The sequence below is a fragment of the Tachyglossus aculeatus genome, chromosome X1, assembly GCF_015852505.1.
Source record: "Tachyglossus aculeatus isolate mTacAcu1 chromosome X1, mTacAcu1.pri, whole genome shotgun sequence".
NCBI classification, from domain to species: domain Eukaryota; kingdom Metazoa; phylum Chordata; class Mammalia; order Monotremata; family Tachyglossidae; genus Tachyglossus; species Tachyglossus aculeatus.
Window position 1 is genome coordinate 8,149,290 of NC_052101.1, and position 14,939 is coordinate 8,164,228.

Here is a 14,939-nt window from a genome sequence, read left to right on the forward strand (position 1 = left end):
CTAGGAGAGAGAAAACAGCATGGCTAAAACCCAACTATAAATATATATTTTTAAATAATAATGATGGTATTTGTTAAGCGCTTACTACATGCAAAGCACTGTTCTAAGCGCTGGGGAGGTTACAAGGTGATCAGGTTGTCCCACGGGCGGCTCGCAGTTTTAATCCCCATTTTACAGATGAGGTAACTGAGGCACAGAGATGTTACGGGATTTGCCCAAAGTCACCCAGCTGACAGGATTTGAACCCATGACCTCTGACTCCAAAGCCCGGGCTCTTTCCACTGAGCCACGCTGCTTCTTCCACTATGATAAAGCAGGAAGGGAGCGGGGGACGGCACAGACCAGGCCCCAGCTAGAGGTAGCACGTGGTTTGGGAAATAAGGAATTGCAATATTCATAATAATGGTAATCAATCAATCAATCGTATTTATTGAGTGCTTACTATGTGCAGAGCACTGTACTAAGTGCTTGGGAAGTACAAATTGGCAACACATAGAGACAGTCCCTACCCAACAGTGGGCTCACAGTCTAAAAGGGGGAGATGGTACTTGTTAAGCGCTTACAACTTACAACTAATTTAAGTTACAAGTTACAAGTTAACAAGCTACAACTAACTTACAACTAAGTTAAGCGCTTACAACTAAGAACTGCGGTACTTGTTGAGCGTTTACTCTGTGCCAGGCACTTTACTAAGCACTGGGGTAGACACAAGCAAATAGGGTTGGACACAGTCCCTGTCCCACATGGGGCTCACAGTCCTCACCCCCATTTTACAGTTGAGGGAACTGAGGCCCAGAGAAGTCAAGTGACTTGCCCAAGGTCACACAGCAGGCAAGTGGCAGCCCTGAGATTAGAACCCAGGTCCTGCTGATTTCCAGGCCTGTGCTCTAGCTAGCTACAAGGCCATGCCGATCCGCAGCGTGGCTCAGTGGAAAGAGCCCGGGCTTTGGAGTCAGAGGTCACGGGTTCGAATCCCGGCTCTGCCAACTGCCAGCTGTGTGACTTTGGGCAAGTCCCTTAACTTCTCTGTGCCTCAGTTCCCTCATATGGAAAATGGGAATTAAAACTGTGAGCCCCCCGTGGGACAACCTGATCACCTTGTAACCTCCCCAGCGCTTAGAACAGTGCTTTGCACATGGTAAGCGCTTAAATACCATCATCATTCATTCGATCATATTTATTGAGCGCTGGCTGTGTGCAGAGCACTGTACTAAGTGCTTGGGAGAGTACAATACGACAATAAACAGACACATTCCCTGCTCTTAGTACAGTGCTCTGCACATAGTAAGCGCTCAATAAATACGATTGATGATGATTCCCTGCCCTCAACGAGCTTACGGTCTAGAGGGGGAGACAGACATTAATAGAAATTATGGATTTGAAAGAATACATTACAGATAGATCCCATCGCAGCTCTGCTATTTGCCTGCTGGGTGGCCCTGGGCAAGTTTCAGTTTCCTCATCTGTAAAATGGGGATTCAATACTTGTTCTCCCTTCTGCTTAGACCATGAAGCCCCATGTGGGCTTTTAGACTGTGAGCCCACTGTTGGGTAGGGACTGTCTCTATATGTTGCCAATTTGTACTTCCCAAGCGCTTAGTACAGTGCTCTGCACATAGTAAGCGCTCAATAAATACGACTGATGATGATGTGGGCCAGAGACTGCGTCTGATCCGATTACCCTGTCCTTATTCCAGTGCTTAGTACAGTGTTCGGCGCCTAGAAAGCACTTTAAGAATAATGATAATAATCATGGTATTTAAGTAGGAGGAAAAAAAACCCAGTTCCCTTCACTTTTTTCCCCAGTGTTCCTAAAGAATTTAGCTCCAACCCTAGCAGGCAATAATTCCAAGTATGCGGCACACCTGCTAAAATCTGAAATAAGTAATTTGGAAATGGTCACATCCCCCTCCTGTCAACGATACTGCAACATTCTCCAATAGTGACAACAAAAAGAGATATTGGTACCATGGGGGATGTGAACTGAAAACTGGTCCTTTAATTTATGCGAAGCCCATAGGAAAGAAAGTGATGAGCACTATGTTTTACTGAAAAGTAATTTCATCTGGCTTTACTTAAATCCATTCATTTGCATTTTACCAGAGGCAAAAGTTCTGGGCATGACAATCGCCTGTGCCTTCCTTGACTGCTTGACACTTGTTTTCCCATCGATACGGGTTTCGCTCAGCGAATCCTGACCCTGGTTAACAGGCACAGGGGACACTTTTGTGGCTAAGACTGGAAGCTGGATAGAAATAAAAGCTGGCATTTCATTGATCAAGCCCATGAGAGAGCTCAAGTTAATAATAATAATAATAATAATGGCATTTATTAAGCACTTACTATGTGCAAAGCACTGTTCTAAGAGCTGGAGAGGTTACAAGGTGACCAGGTTGTCCCCCGGGGGGCTCACAGTCTTCATCCCCATTTTACAGATGAGGTAACTGAGGCCCAGAGAAGTGAAGTGACTTGCCCAAAGTCACACAGCTGACAATTGGCGGAGCCGGGGTTTGAACCCATGACTGACTCCAAAGCCCGGGCTCTTTCCACTGAGCCACGCTGCTTCACTTAAAAAACACTTAAAGTAATACTAGATGCACCCAATATTTTTTTGGTTCCACGATCTGTTCGTGGATGCTACAAACGAAGCTTTCGAGAGGAAAACGGCATAGCGTGGCTGATACTAACGTCCGATAGGTTGGGAAAGAGCAAAATGTCACGTTGAAGGCTCAGTCGAGGCAGGGATTGTGTCGAAACAGGATTTTACGTATCCCTCTTGGGAACACACAGGTGCTTAACAAAAGGTACTAGGCTGGAATTAAAGGGTGGAATAATACTATTATTTTATTTTGTTAATATGTTTTGTTTTGTTGTCTGTCTCCCCCCCTTCTATAATAATAATAATAACGATGGTATTTGTTAAGTGCTTACTATGTGCAAGTGATTTCACTGTTCTAAGCGCGGGGGGGGGATACAAGGTGATCAGGTTGTCCCACGTGGGGGCTCTCAGTCTTAATCCCCATTTTACAGATGAGGTAACTGAGGCTCAGAGAAGTTAAGTGGCTTGCCCAAGGTCACGCAGCAGACATTTGGCGGAGCAGGATTTGAACCCATGACCTCTGACTCCAAAGCCCTGGCTCTTTCCACTGAGCCACGCTGCTCCCATTCTAGACTGTGAGCCCACTGTTGGGTAGGGACCGTCTCTATAAGTTGCCAACTTGCACTTCCCAAGCGCTTAGTACAGTGCTCTGCACACAGTAAGAGCTCAATAAATACGGCTGAATGAATGAATGAGACCAGTAAGACAAGTTAAATGAGACCACAGGCTAGACATGTTTACCTTTCTGGGAACTCATCAGCGTGTACACCTGCCGCGACTGGCAAAGGTATCGAGTTCTGACAGACACCTTGTCTGTCCACAATCAATCATTTGAGAGCCAAGTAGAAAAGAAACTGGGTGCATGAATACCAATTAGAAAAAAATTACCATAAATTAATCCAAATTGGCACCACGATGGGAAATCTAAAAGGTCACTCAAAAGAGAAGGATAGTTGATAATCAATCCATAGTATTTTTTGAGCGCCTACTGTTTTGTTTTTTTTTAAATGGCATTTATTAAGCCCTTACTATGTGCAGAGCACTGTTCTAAGCGCTGGGGAATTTACAAGGTGATCAGGTTGTCCCACATGGGGCTCACAGTCATCATCCCCATTTTACAGAGGAGGGAACTGAGGCCCAGAGAAGTTAAGTGACTTGCCCAAAGTCACACAGTTGACAAGTGGTGGAGCCGGGATTTGAACCCATGACCTCTGACTCCAAAGCCTGTGCTTTTTCCACTGAGCCACGCTGCTTCTCTACTGTGTGCGGAGCACTGTATTAAGCGCTTGGGAGGCGACGATGGAATTAGCAGACAGGATCCCTGCCCTCGAGGACTTTACAATCTAGTCGGGGAGACAAACACCAAAAGGAAAAAGTCGATTCAGAGAGACTAGGAAGAACTAAACACTGAAGTCTCACGCTTTCTAAATAATAATAATGATGGCATTTATTAAGCGCTTACTACGTGCAAAGCACTGTTCTAAGCGCTGGGGAATTTACAAGGTGATCAGGTTGTCCCATGTGGGGCTCACAGTCTTAATCCCCATTTTACAGAGGAGGTAACTGAGGCCCAGAGAATAATAATAATAATAATAATAATAATTATGGCATTTATTAAGCGCTTACTATGTGCAAAGCACTGTTCTAAGCGCTGGGGAATTTACAAGGTGATCAGGTTGTCCCACGTGGGGCTCACAGTCTTAATCCCCATTTTACAGAGGAGGTAACTGAGGCCCAGAGAAGTGAAGTGACTTGCCCAAAGTCACACAGCTGACAAGTGGCAGAGCCGGGATTTGAACCCATGACCTCTGACTTCAAAGCCCGGGCTCTTTCCTCTGAGCCACACTGCTTCCCTACTTCCCCAGCGCTTAGTACAGTGCTCTGCACACAGTAAGCGCTCGTCACCCCAAAATGTTGTAACAGGTGGTCAGTATTTAAATGGGAGAAAAAAGGCAATATAAAAGTTGTAATGAAAATGCTTTTTTAGATATCATCATCATCATCAATCGTATTTATTGAGCGCTTACTGTGTGCAGAGCACTGTACTAAGCGCTTGGGAAGTACAAATTGGCAACATATAGAGACAGTCCCTACCCAACAGTGGGCTCACAGTCTAAAAGATATATAGTCCCGCTGTTTGTCTATCGAAACAGTTTGACTCCAAAGGGGTGCAACTCGTATTTTAGTGTGGGTTACGGATTTAAAAACATCAATTTCGCATTCCTTGGAGCAGAACTGAATATTGCAGCAAAGCCAAGAGACTACAACCGATGCTATTTAACGGGTGCTTATTGTGTGTAGAGCACTGAACTAAGTGCCTGGGAGAGTCCAATACAGCCAAGTTGGTAAACCATGCCTAGTTTCCTATTTATTAAGTGCCGTCGAGTCGTTTCCCATTCATAGCGACTCCATGGATCTATTTTTCCAGAAGGTCCCGTCCTCTGCCATAATCCACAGCCATTCTAACGGTTCGTCCGTTATCGCTGTCAAGGTCTCTATCCATCTAGTTGCCGCTCTGCCTCTTCCACGTCCTGGCACTGCTTAAAATCAATTGAATTTGAGGGATAAAACACTACTTGCCTATTTGTTTTGTTTTCTGTCTCCCCCTTCTAGACTGTGAGCCCATTGCTGGGTAGGGATTGTCTCTGTTGCCGGATTGTACTTTCCAAGCGCTTAGTACAGCGTTCTGCACACACTAAGTGCTCAATAAATATGACTGAATGAATGACTTATGAACCCAATCCCAGCTCGGCCACTTGCCTGCTGTGACACCTTTGGTAAGCCACTTGGCTTCTCTGTGCCTCAGTTTCCTCATCTGTATAATGGGGCGTACATTGTGAATACACGTTCTCCCTCCTACTTAGACCGCGAGCCCCGTGTGGGACAGGGACTCTAACCTTTCGTTCATTCATACAATTGTATTTATTGAGCACTTACTATTCATTCATTCACTCAGTCGTATTTATTGAGCGCTTACTGTGTGCAGAGCACTGTGCTAAGTGCTTGGGAAGCGCAAGTCGGCAACATATAGAGACGGTCCCTACCCAACAACGGGCTCACAGTCTAGAAGATAACCTGATCATCTTGCATCAACCCCAGTGCTTTGGCCTGGAGTAAGCCCTTTAGAATGATCACAACTACTGTTAATAGTAATAATAATAATAACGATGGCATCTGTTAAGCGCTTACTATGTGCCAAGCACTGTTCTAAGTGCTGGAATAATAATGATGGTATTTGTTAAGCGCTTACTATGTGCGAAGCACTGCTCTAAGCGCTGGGGGGGATACAAGGTGATCAGATTGTCCCACGAGGGGCTCCCATTCTTAATCCCCATTTTCCAGATGAGATAACCGAGGCCCAGAGAAGTGAGGTGATTTGCCCAAAGTCACACAGTTGACAAGTGGCGGGGCCGAGATTTGAACCCATGATCTCTGGCTCCCAAGCCCGGGCTCTTTCACTGTGGACTGTTGGAGAAGGCACTGCCTTGGCGCTGTTATTCAGTGACAGCGGGATTCAGCCTGTTACTCATTCATTCATTCAATCGTATTTATTGAGCGCTTAGTGTGTGCAGAGCACTGTACTAAGCGCTTGGGAAGTACAAGTTGGCAATCACTGATGAACTCTTGAATTGGGGAGAGGGCTTCCTAGATCCAGGTTCTTCTAGCTAATAAGTATTTCGATCTCTGGCGGGGGTCCGCTGGGCATTTTCAGAGCAGAGTCACCCAGAAACTCCTGCCCGATGGGTGCCCCATTTCGGGGGGTGTATAACAGTGGAAAAGCGTTCTGTAGAGCTGGATGTGGAGTTTACCTCCTCAAAAATCTCCAGTGGCTACCAATCAATCTGCGCATCAGGCAGAAACTCCTCACCCTGGGCTTCAAGGCTGTCCATCACCTCGCCCCCTCCTACCTCACCTCCCTTCTCTCCTTCTACTGCCCAGCCCGAACCCTCCGCTCCTCCACCACTAATCTCCTCACCGTACCTCGCTCTCGCCTGTCCCGCCATCGACCCCCGGCCCACGTCATCCCCCGGGCCTGGAATGCCCTCCCTCTGCCCCTCCGCCAAGCTAGCTCTCTTCCTCCCTTCAAGGCCCTGCTGAGAGCTCACCTCCTCCAGGAGGCCTTCCCACACTGAGCCCCTTCCTTCCTCTCTCCCTCTCCATCCCCCCCATCTTACCTCCTTCCCTTCCCCACAGCACCTGTACATATGTTTGTACATATTTCTTACTCTATTTATTTTACTTGTACATATCTATTCTATTTATTTTATTTTGTTGGTATGTTTGGTTTTGTTCTCTGTCTCCCCCTTTTAGACTTTGAGCCCACTGTTGGCTAGGGACTGTCTCTATGTGTTGCCAACTTGTACTTCCCAAGCGCTTAGTACAGTGCTCTGCACACAGCAAGCGCTCAATAAATACGATTGATTGATTGATTGATTTACCACCTCAAGCATGGTGGTGCAAAATGAGAGGGAGGCGGAAGCTTAGCGGACAGAGCATCGGCCTGGAGTCACAAGGACCTGGGTTCTGTTCCCAGCTCTGCTGCATGTCTACCGTCTGACCGGGGCAAGTCACTTCGCTTCTATGGGTCTTGGTGACTTCATAGAGAAGCAGCGTGGCTCAGTGGAAAGACCACAGGCTTGGGAGCCAGAGGTCACGGGTTCAAATCCCGACTCTGTCAATTGCCAGCTGTGTGCCTTTGGACAAATCACTTAACTTCTCTGTGCCTCAGTTCCCTCATCTGTAAAATGGGGATGAAGACTGTGAGCCCCCCGTGGGACAGCCTGATCACCTTGTCACCTCCCCAGCACTTGGAACAGGGCTTGGCACATAGTAAGCGCTTAATAAATGCTACCATCATTATTATTATTATATGAAAACAGGGATGAAGAGTGTGAGCCCCATGTGGGACACAGACTGTGTCCAACCTGATTAGTTTGTACCTACGGCAGCGCTTGGAACAGTGCTTGGCACATAGTAAGCGTTTTAAGAAGTCATCATCATCAATCGTATTTATTGAGCGCTTACTATGTGCAGAGCACTGTACTAAGCGCTTGGGAAGTACAAATTGGCAACATATAGAGACAGTCCCTACCCAACAGTGGGCTCACAGTCTAAAAGGGGGAGACAGAGAACAAAACCAAACATACTAACAAAATAAAATAAATAGAATAGATATGTACAAGTAAAATAAATAAATAGAGTGATAAATATGTACAAACATATATACATAATGATTATTATCATTATTATGAGGGAGAGCCCAGCCCAACCCTGCTGAGGCCCGGAGGCCCGCAACAGACGCGCTGATGGCCAAAGCGAGGCGGGACGAAATCGGCGGCAGGCGCGACTGTAGGCTGGCTCCGGCTCTGCCACTTGTCCGCTGTGTGACCTCGGGCACGTCGCTTCACTCCTCTGTGTCTCAGTTCCCTCATCTGTAAAATGGGGATGAAGACTGTGAGCCCCACATGGGACAACCTGATTACCTCATATCTACCCCAGCGCTTGGAACAGTGCTTGGCACACAGTAAGCGCTTAACAAATACCATCACTATTATTATTATTATGGCACCCATGCAGGCTGTAACTCTCTGGCCCCAAATTTTCTTCCCCTCCTTTCAGCCTCAAACATGGGCTGAGCAGCTTCTTCCTGGCACTCCTCAGTGCCCTGCCCCAAAGGGAGAGAGAATAAAGGCTGACAATGTGAGCACCACATGCTCACCTCTTCCCTGACTTCACTAATTAATACCAGCGCTTAGAACAGTGCTTGGCACATAGTGAGCCCTTAATAAATGCCATAATAATTATTATTATTAATACTATTAATAATAATAATAATAATAATGTTGGTATTTGTTAAGCGCTTACTATGTGCCAAGCACTGGGGTAGATACAATAGTAATAATAATGGCATTTATTAAGCGCTTACTATGTGCAAAGCACTGGGGTAGATACAACAATAATAATAATGGCATTTATTAAGCGCTTACTATGTGCAAAGCACTGTTCTAAGCGCTGGGGGGGGGGATACAAGGTGATCAGGTTGTCCCGCGTGGGGCTCACCGTCTCAATCCCCATTTTACAGATGAGGTAACTGAAGCTCAGGGAAGTTAAGTGACTTGCCCAAGGTCACACAGCAGATATGTGGCAGAGTCGGCAATCGAACCCACGACCTCTGACTCCAAAGCCCGGGCTCTTTCCACTGAGCCATAAGGTAATCAGGTTGCCCCACGTGGGGCTCACAGTCTTCATCCCTATTTTATAGATGAGGGAACTGAGGCCCAGAGAAGTTAAGTGATTTGCCCGAGGTCACACAGCTGACAAGTGGCAGGGCCGGGATTAGAACCCACAACCTCTGACTCCCAAGCCTGTTCTCTTTCCACTGAGCCACGCTGTTTCTTGTGGCTAATTCCACATCCGACATGTGCCGGGCCCTTAAGGAGCTTCGGCTCCGATGGGGGAGACAAGCAGGTAAATGTGGGAGAGCTGTAGTGTAGTGTCTCCCCACTTCTCGACTGTAAGCCTGTTGTGGGGTAGGGATTCTCTCTAGAAAATCTCTCTCTCTCTAGAGAAGCCGCGTGGCTCAGGGGAAAGAGCCCGGGCTTTGGAGTCAGAGGTCGTGGGTTCAAATCATCAATCGTATTTATTGAGCGCTTACTATGTGCAGAGCACTGTACTAAGCGCTTGGGAAGTACAAGTTGGCAACATATAGAGACAGTCCCTACCCAACAGTGGGCTCACAGTCTAAAAGGGGGAGACAGAGAACAAAACCAAACATACTAACAAAATAAAATAAATAGAATAGATATGTACAAATAAAATAAATAGAGTAAAAAATATGTACAGACATATATACATATATACAGGTGCTGTGGGGAAGGGAAGGAGGTAAGATGGGGGGATGGAGAGGGGGACGAGGGGGAGAGGAAGGAAGGGGCTCAGTCTGGGAAGGCCTCCTGGAGGAGGTGAGCTCTCAGCAGGGCCTTATCCCGTTCAAATCCCGGCTCCGCCTCTTGTCAGCTGGGTGACTTTGGGCAAGTCACTTCACTTCTCTGGGCCTCAGTTCCCTCATCTGTAAAATGGGGATGAAGACTGGGAGCCCCACGTGGGACAACCTGATTACCTTGTATCTGCCCCAGTGCTTAGAACAGTGCTTTGCACACAGTAAGCGCTTAAATACCAACATTATTATTCTTATTATTCTCTCTAAATCTGTTGCCGAACTGTACTTTCCAAGCACTTAGTACAGTGCTCTGCACACAGCTCCGTCCAGGCACAAAGAGGGCTCGCTCCGCACGGACTCAGGGAGGGGGAGAAGGGCAGTTTCTACTACGGGAAGTAGTCAATCACATCTATTGAGCACTTACTGCGTGCAGAGCGCTGTACTGAGCGCTTGGGAAGGTACAATGTAACAATCAACAGACACTTTCCCTGCCCGCAACAAACTTGCTTACGGTCCAGGGGGCAATCAGGAGATCTGGGTTCTAACCTGAATAAGCTCCTTGTCTGCTCTGTGACCTTGGGAAAGTCAATCGACTTCTCCGTGCCTTGGTTTCCTCATCTGTAAAATGGAGCTTGAGTAGTAGAGCCGCTCTCCCTCCTCTGAGACTGTTAGGCCCATGGGACAGGGACTGTGTCTGATCTGATTATAGGTAAGTACTCCAGTGTGTAGCACAGTACTTGGGGCGCACAGTATGCACTTAACATACACCACGATTATTAATTGAAGACGGAGGGAGTATAGTATCCACAAACACTTGCTTTGTGCAAAGCACTCTGAGGAGCTGGGCAAAAACACAAACATGAGAAGCAAATGCTATCTCTGCTTCCCATCCCCTAAGGGGTTCAACATAAATACTCACATACACTTGGACTTGAAGATAGTTTGAACCAACTTAAGGGTCGGTAAGTAGTGTAGCCTAGAGGATTTAGCACAGGACGAGAGCCAGAGGACCTGGATTCTAATCCCAGCTCCACTACTTGCCGACTGTGTGACCTCGGGCAAGTTGCTTAACTTCTCTGTGCCTCACTTTCCTCAATTACAAAATGGGGAGTCAATACCTTCCTCATGCCTACTCAGAACTGTGAGTCCACTTGTGGGACAGCGAGGCTATCCAACCTAACTTGTATCTATCCTAGCGCTTAAAACTGTGCTTGGCATATAGTGCTCAACAAATATCATAAAAAAGGCAATTCAATACCAATGGATAGCTTATCCAACATTTGAAACAAAAAAATAATAATATTATTTAGGGTATCTGTTAAACACTTACTACGGGTCAGGCACTGACTGTACTACACGCTGGGGGGAATAAAATACGTTTTGTTTCGGCTGTCTCTTCCGCACATCCTGCAAAATCATCTTTCCCCCCCCTTATATACCCAGAAATGTACACACTCTGAAATAAGAGAAATGTGAGGAACACCTGTTCTTTTCTTCAAAAGTATCAAAGCCTGACCTAGACACACAAATGATTGTGTGCAGGCATATGTACTTGGGGAAGAGAGGAGAGAGAAAGAGGGGAAGAGAGAGAAAGAGGGTGAAAACAGGAGGAGGGGAAGAGAGAGAGAAAGAGGGGAAGTGAGAGAAAAAAAGAGAGATAGAAAAAGAGGAGAGAGAAGAGAGGAAGAGAGAGAAAGAGAGGGAGAAAAAGTGGGGAAGAGTGAAAGAGGGGAAGAGAGAAAGGGGAGAGAAAAGGGGGGAGAGAGAAAGAGGGGGAGAGAGGATAGAAAAAGTGAGAGTGGGGAAGAGAGAAAGCAGGGGAGAGAGTAAAGTGACAAGAGAGAGGGGAAGTGAGAAATAGGAGAGATGGGCAAGAGAGAAGAGGAGAAGAGATAAAGAAAGAGGAGGAGAAAGAGAAAGTGGGGAAGAGTGAGAGAAATTAGGGAAGAGAGAGAAGGGGGGGAGAGAGAAGGGGGAAAAAGATGGGGAGAGAGAAGGGGGAAAAAAGGGGAAGAGAAGGGGGAGAAAGAGAAGAGGGGGAGAGAGAACAGAAAAAGTGAAAGAGTGGGGAAGAGAGAAAGGAGGAGAGATAGAAAAAGGAGAGAGGAAAAGAGAGAAAGAGGGCAAGAAAGAGAAAGTGGGGAAGAGTGAGAGAAAGGGGAAGAGAAGGAGAGAAAAAAGGGGGAGAGAGAAAAAGAGAAGGGGGAGAGAATGAGGGGAAGTGAGAGAAAAGAGGAGAGACAGAAAAAGAGGAGAGAGAAGAGGGGAAGAGAGAGAAAGAGGGGGAGAAAGGGGAAGAGATAGAAAGGGGAGAGAAAAAGGGGAGAGAGAAACAGGGGAAGAGAGGATAGAAAAAGTGAGAGTGGGGAACAGAGAAAGGAGGGGAGAGAGTAAGGTGACAAGAGAGAGGGGAAGAGAGAGGGGAAGTGAGAAAGAGGAGGAGAGATGGGAAAGAGAGAAGAGGAGAAGAGATAAAGAAAGGAGGAGAAAGAGAAAGTGGGGAAGACAGAGAAATTAGGGAAAAGAGAGAAAGGGGGGAGAGAAAAAGAAGGGGAGAGAGAAGGGGGAGAAAGAGGAGGAGAGAGAAGGGGGAAAAAGAGGGGGAGAGAGAATAGAAAAAGTGAAAGAGTGGGGAAGAGAGGATAGAAAAAGTGGAAGAGTGGGGAAGAAAGAAAGAGGGGAAGAGAGAGGACAGTAAAAGTGAAAGAGTGGGGAAGAGAGAAAGGAGACAGAAAAAGGAGAGAGGGAGAGAGAGAGGGCGAGAAAGAGAAAGTGGGGAAGAGTGAGAGAAAGGGGAAGAGAAAGAGGAGAGAAAGAAAAAGAGGGGGAGAGAGAAAAAGAGGAGGAGAGAAGGGGGAGAGAATGAGGGGGAGAGAAAGAGGGGAAGAGAGTGAGGGGATAGAAAAAGTGAAAGAGTGGAGAAGAGAGAAAAAGTGAAAGTGGGGAAGAGAGACAAAGTGAGTGGGGAAGAGAAGAGAGGGAGAAACAGGGTAAGAGAGAAAGAGGAGAGATAGAAAAATGAGAGGGAAGAGAGAGAAAAAGAGGAGATAGAAAAAGAGGGGACCAGACAGAAAAAGAGGAGGAGAGATAGAAACAGGGGAAGGAGAGGGGAAGAGAAAAAAAGAGAGCCAGAGAAGGAGAGAGAGAGAAAGACGGAGAGGGGACGAGACAGAAAAAGAGGAGGAGAGATAGAAACAGGGGAAGGAGAGGGGAATAGAAAAAAAGAGAGCCAGAGAAGGAGAGAGAGAGAAAGACGGGGTCAGTGGGTCTCCCATGAAGGTCTTGGGTTCTAATCCCGCCTCTGCCACTTATCAGCTGTGTGACCTTGGGCAAGTCACTTCCCTTCTCTGGGCCTCAGTTACCTCGACTGTAAAATGGGGATGAAGACCGTGGGCCCCACGGGGGACAACCTGATCACCTTGTAACTACCCCAGCGCTTATTCATTCATTCAATCGTATTTATTGAGCGCTTACTGTGTGCAGAGCACTGGACTAAGCGCTTGGGAAGTACAAGTTGGCAACATCTAGAGACGGTCCCTACCCAACAGTGGGCTCACAGTCTAGCTTACAGCTGTGCTTGGCCCATAATACGCGCTTAACAAATACAATAACAATATTCATTCATTCAATCGTATTTATTGAGCGCTTACTGTGTGCACAGCACTGTACTAAGCGCTTGGGAAGTCCAAGTACGCAACATATGGAGACGGTCCCTACCCGACAGTGGGCTCACAGTCTAGCTTACAGCTGTGTTTGGCACATAATAAGCGCTTAACAAATACAATAACAACATTCACTCAATCGTATTTATTGAGCGTTTACTGTGTGCCTCTAGAGCACTGTACTAAGCGCTTGGGAAGCACAAGTTGGCAACATCTAGAGACGGTCCCTACCCAACAGCGGGCTCACAGTCTAGACAGGCAATAAAACAAAACATCTTAACAAAATAAAATAAGTAGAGTAAATATGTACAAATAAAATAAATACAGTAATAAATACGTACAAACAGATATACATATATACAGGTGCCCTGGGGAGGGGATTTCCTTTCCCAAGTAGCGTGGCTCAGTGGAAACATATGTATACATGTTTGTACACAGTTTTTTACTCTATTTATTTAATTTATTTGTACATATCTATTCTATTTATTTTATTTTGTTAGTATGTTTGGTCTCTGTCTCCCCCTTTTAGACTGTGAGCCCACTGTTGGGTAGGGACTGTCTCTATATGTTGCCAATTTGTACTTCCCAAGCGCTTAGTACAGTGCTCGGCACATAGTAAGCGCTCAATAAATACGATTGATGATGATGATGGAAAGAGCCTGGGTTTGGGAGCCAGAGGTCATGGGTTCAAATCCCGGCTCCGCCACTTAATAGTAATAATAATAATACTACAATTATACCATATTTATCATATTAATTGTATTAATACTAATTATAGTATGAAGATGACGATTATAGCACGAAGGAGAGGCCATAAAAAGGCCGAGGGCCGAGCTTACCTCCCTTCCTGACTCCGGCCATGGCTCCCGGGGGGCCCGGCCGGAAGTCAGGCCGCCCCGAACCCCCCAGGCCCCGCCCCTACCGGAAGTGAGTCTGCCCCGAACCCTAATCCCCGCCCCTCGGAGCGGCTCGGCCAATCCACAGCCGGTCCTCCCCTGTCGGTCACCGCCCCTCGGGACGTCTCGGCCAATCCACAGCCGGATCTCCCCTGTCAATCACCGCCTCTCTGGATTCTGATTGGCTGCCCCAAGAGAGGCGGGGTTGGCCGGACCAGGGCTGCCTGCGCCACTCCGCCCCGCCCGCCCTCCTTTCATTCATTCATTCATTCATTCATTCATTCATTCATTCATTCATTCATTATATGTATATATGTTTGTACATATTTATTACTCTATTTATTTATTTATTTTATTTGTACATATCTATTCAATTTATTTTATTTTGTTAGTATGTTTGGTTTTGTTCTCTGTCTCCCCCTTGTAGACTGTGAGCCCACTGTTGGGTAGGGACTGTCTCTCTATGTTGCCAATTTGTACTTCCCAAGCGCTTAGTACAGTGCTCTGCACATAGTAAGCGCTCAATAAATACGATTGATGATGATGATGTGTGCCCACTGTTGGGTAGAGACTGTCTCTAGATGTTGCCAATTTGTACTTCCCAAGCGCTTAGTACAGTGCTCTGCACATAGTAAGCGCTCAATAAATACGATTGATGATGATGATGATTCATTCATTCATTCATTCATTCATATTTATTGAGCGCTTACCGTGTGCAGAGCACTGTACTAAGCGCTTGGGAAGTACAAGTTGGCAACATGTAGAGACAGTCCCTACCCAACAGTGGGCTCACAGTCTAAAAGGGGGAGACGGAGAACAAAACCAAACATACTAACAAAATA

The 14,939-nt window shown here is 46.5% G+C and overlaps 1 protein-coding gene across 1 annotated transcript in view; it reads right to left on the bottom strand.

The window, feature by feature from the left end:
- ERICH1 (glutamate rich 1) overlaps window positions 1-14,062 on the bottom strand; it is an 82,620-nt gene extending 68,558 nt beyond the window's left edge. The window contains exons 1-3 of the mRNA XM_038771656.1: window positions 14,041-14,062; window positions 10,463-10,515; window positions 7,870-8,017 (exon numbers count right to left, since the gene is read on the bottom strand). Coding sequence (XP_038627584.1) covers window positions 7,870-8,017; window positions 10,463-10,515; window positions 14,041-14,062 — 223 coding nt within the window. The remainder of the gene's footprint in view (window positions 1-7,869; window positions 8,018-10,462; window positions 10,516-14,040) is intronic.
- Window positions 14,063-14,939: the final 877 nt, after the last annotated feature.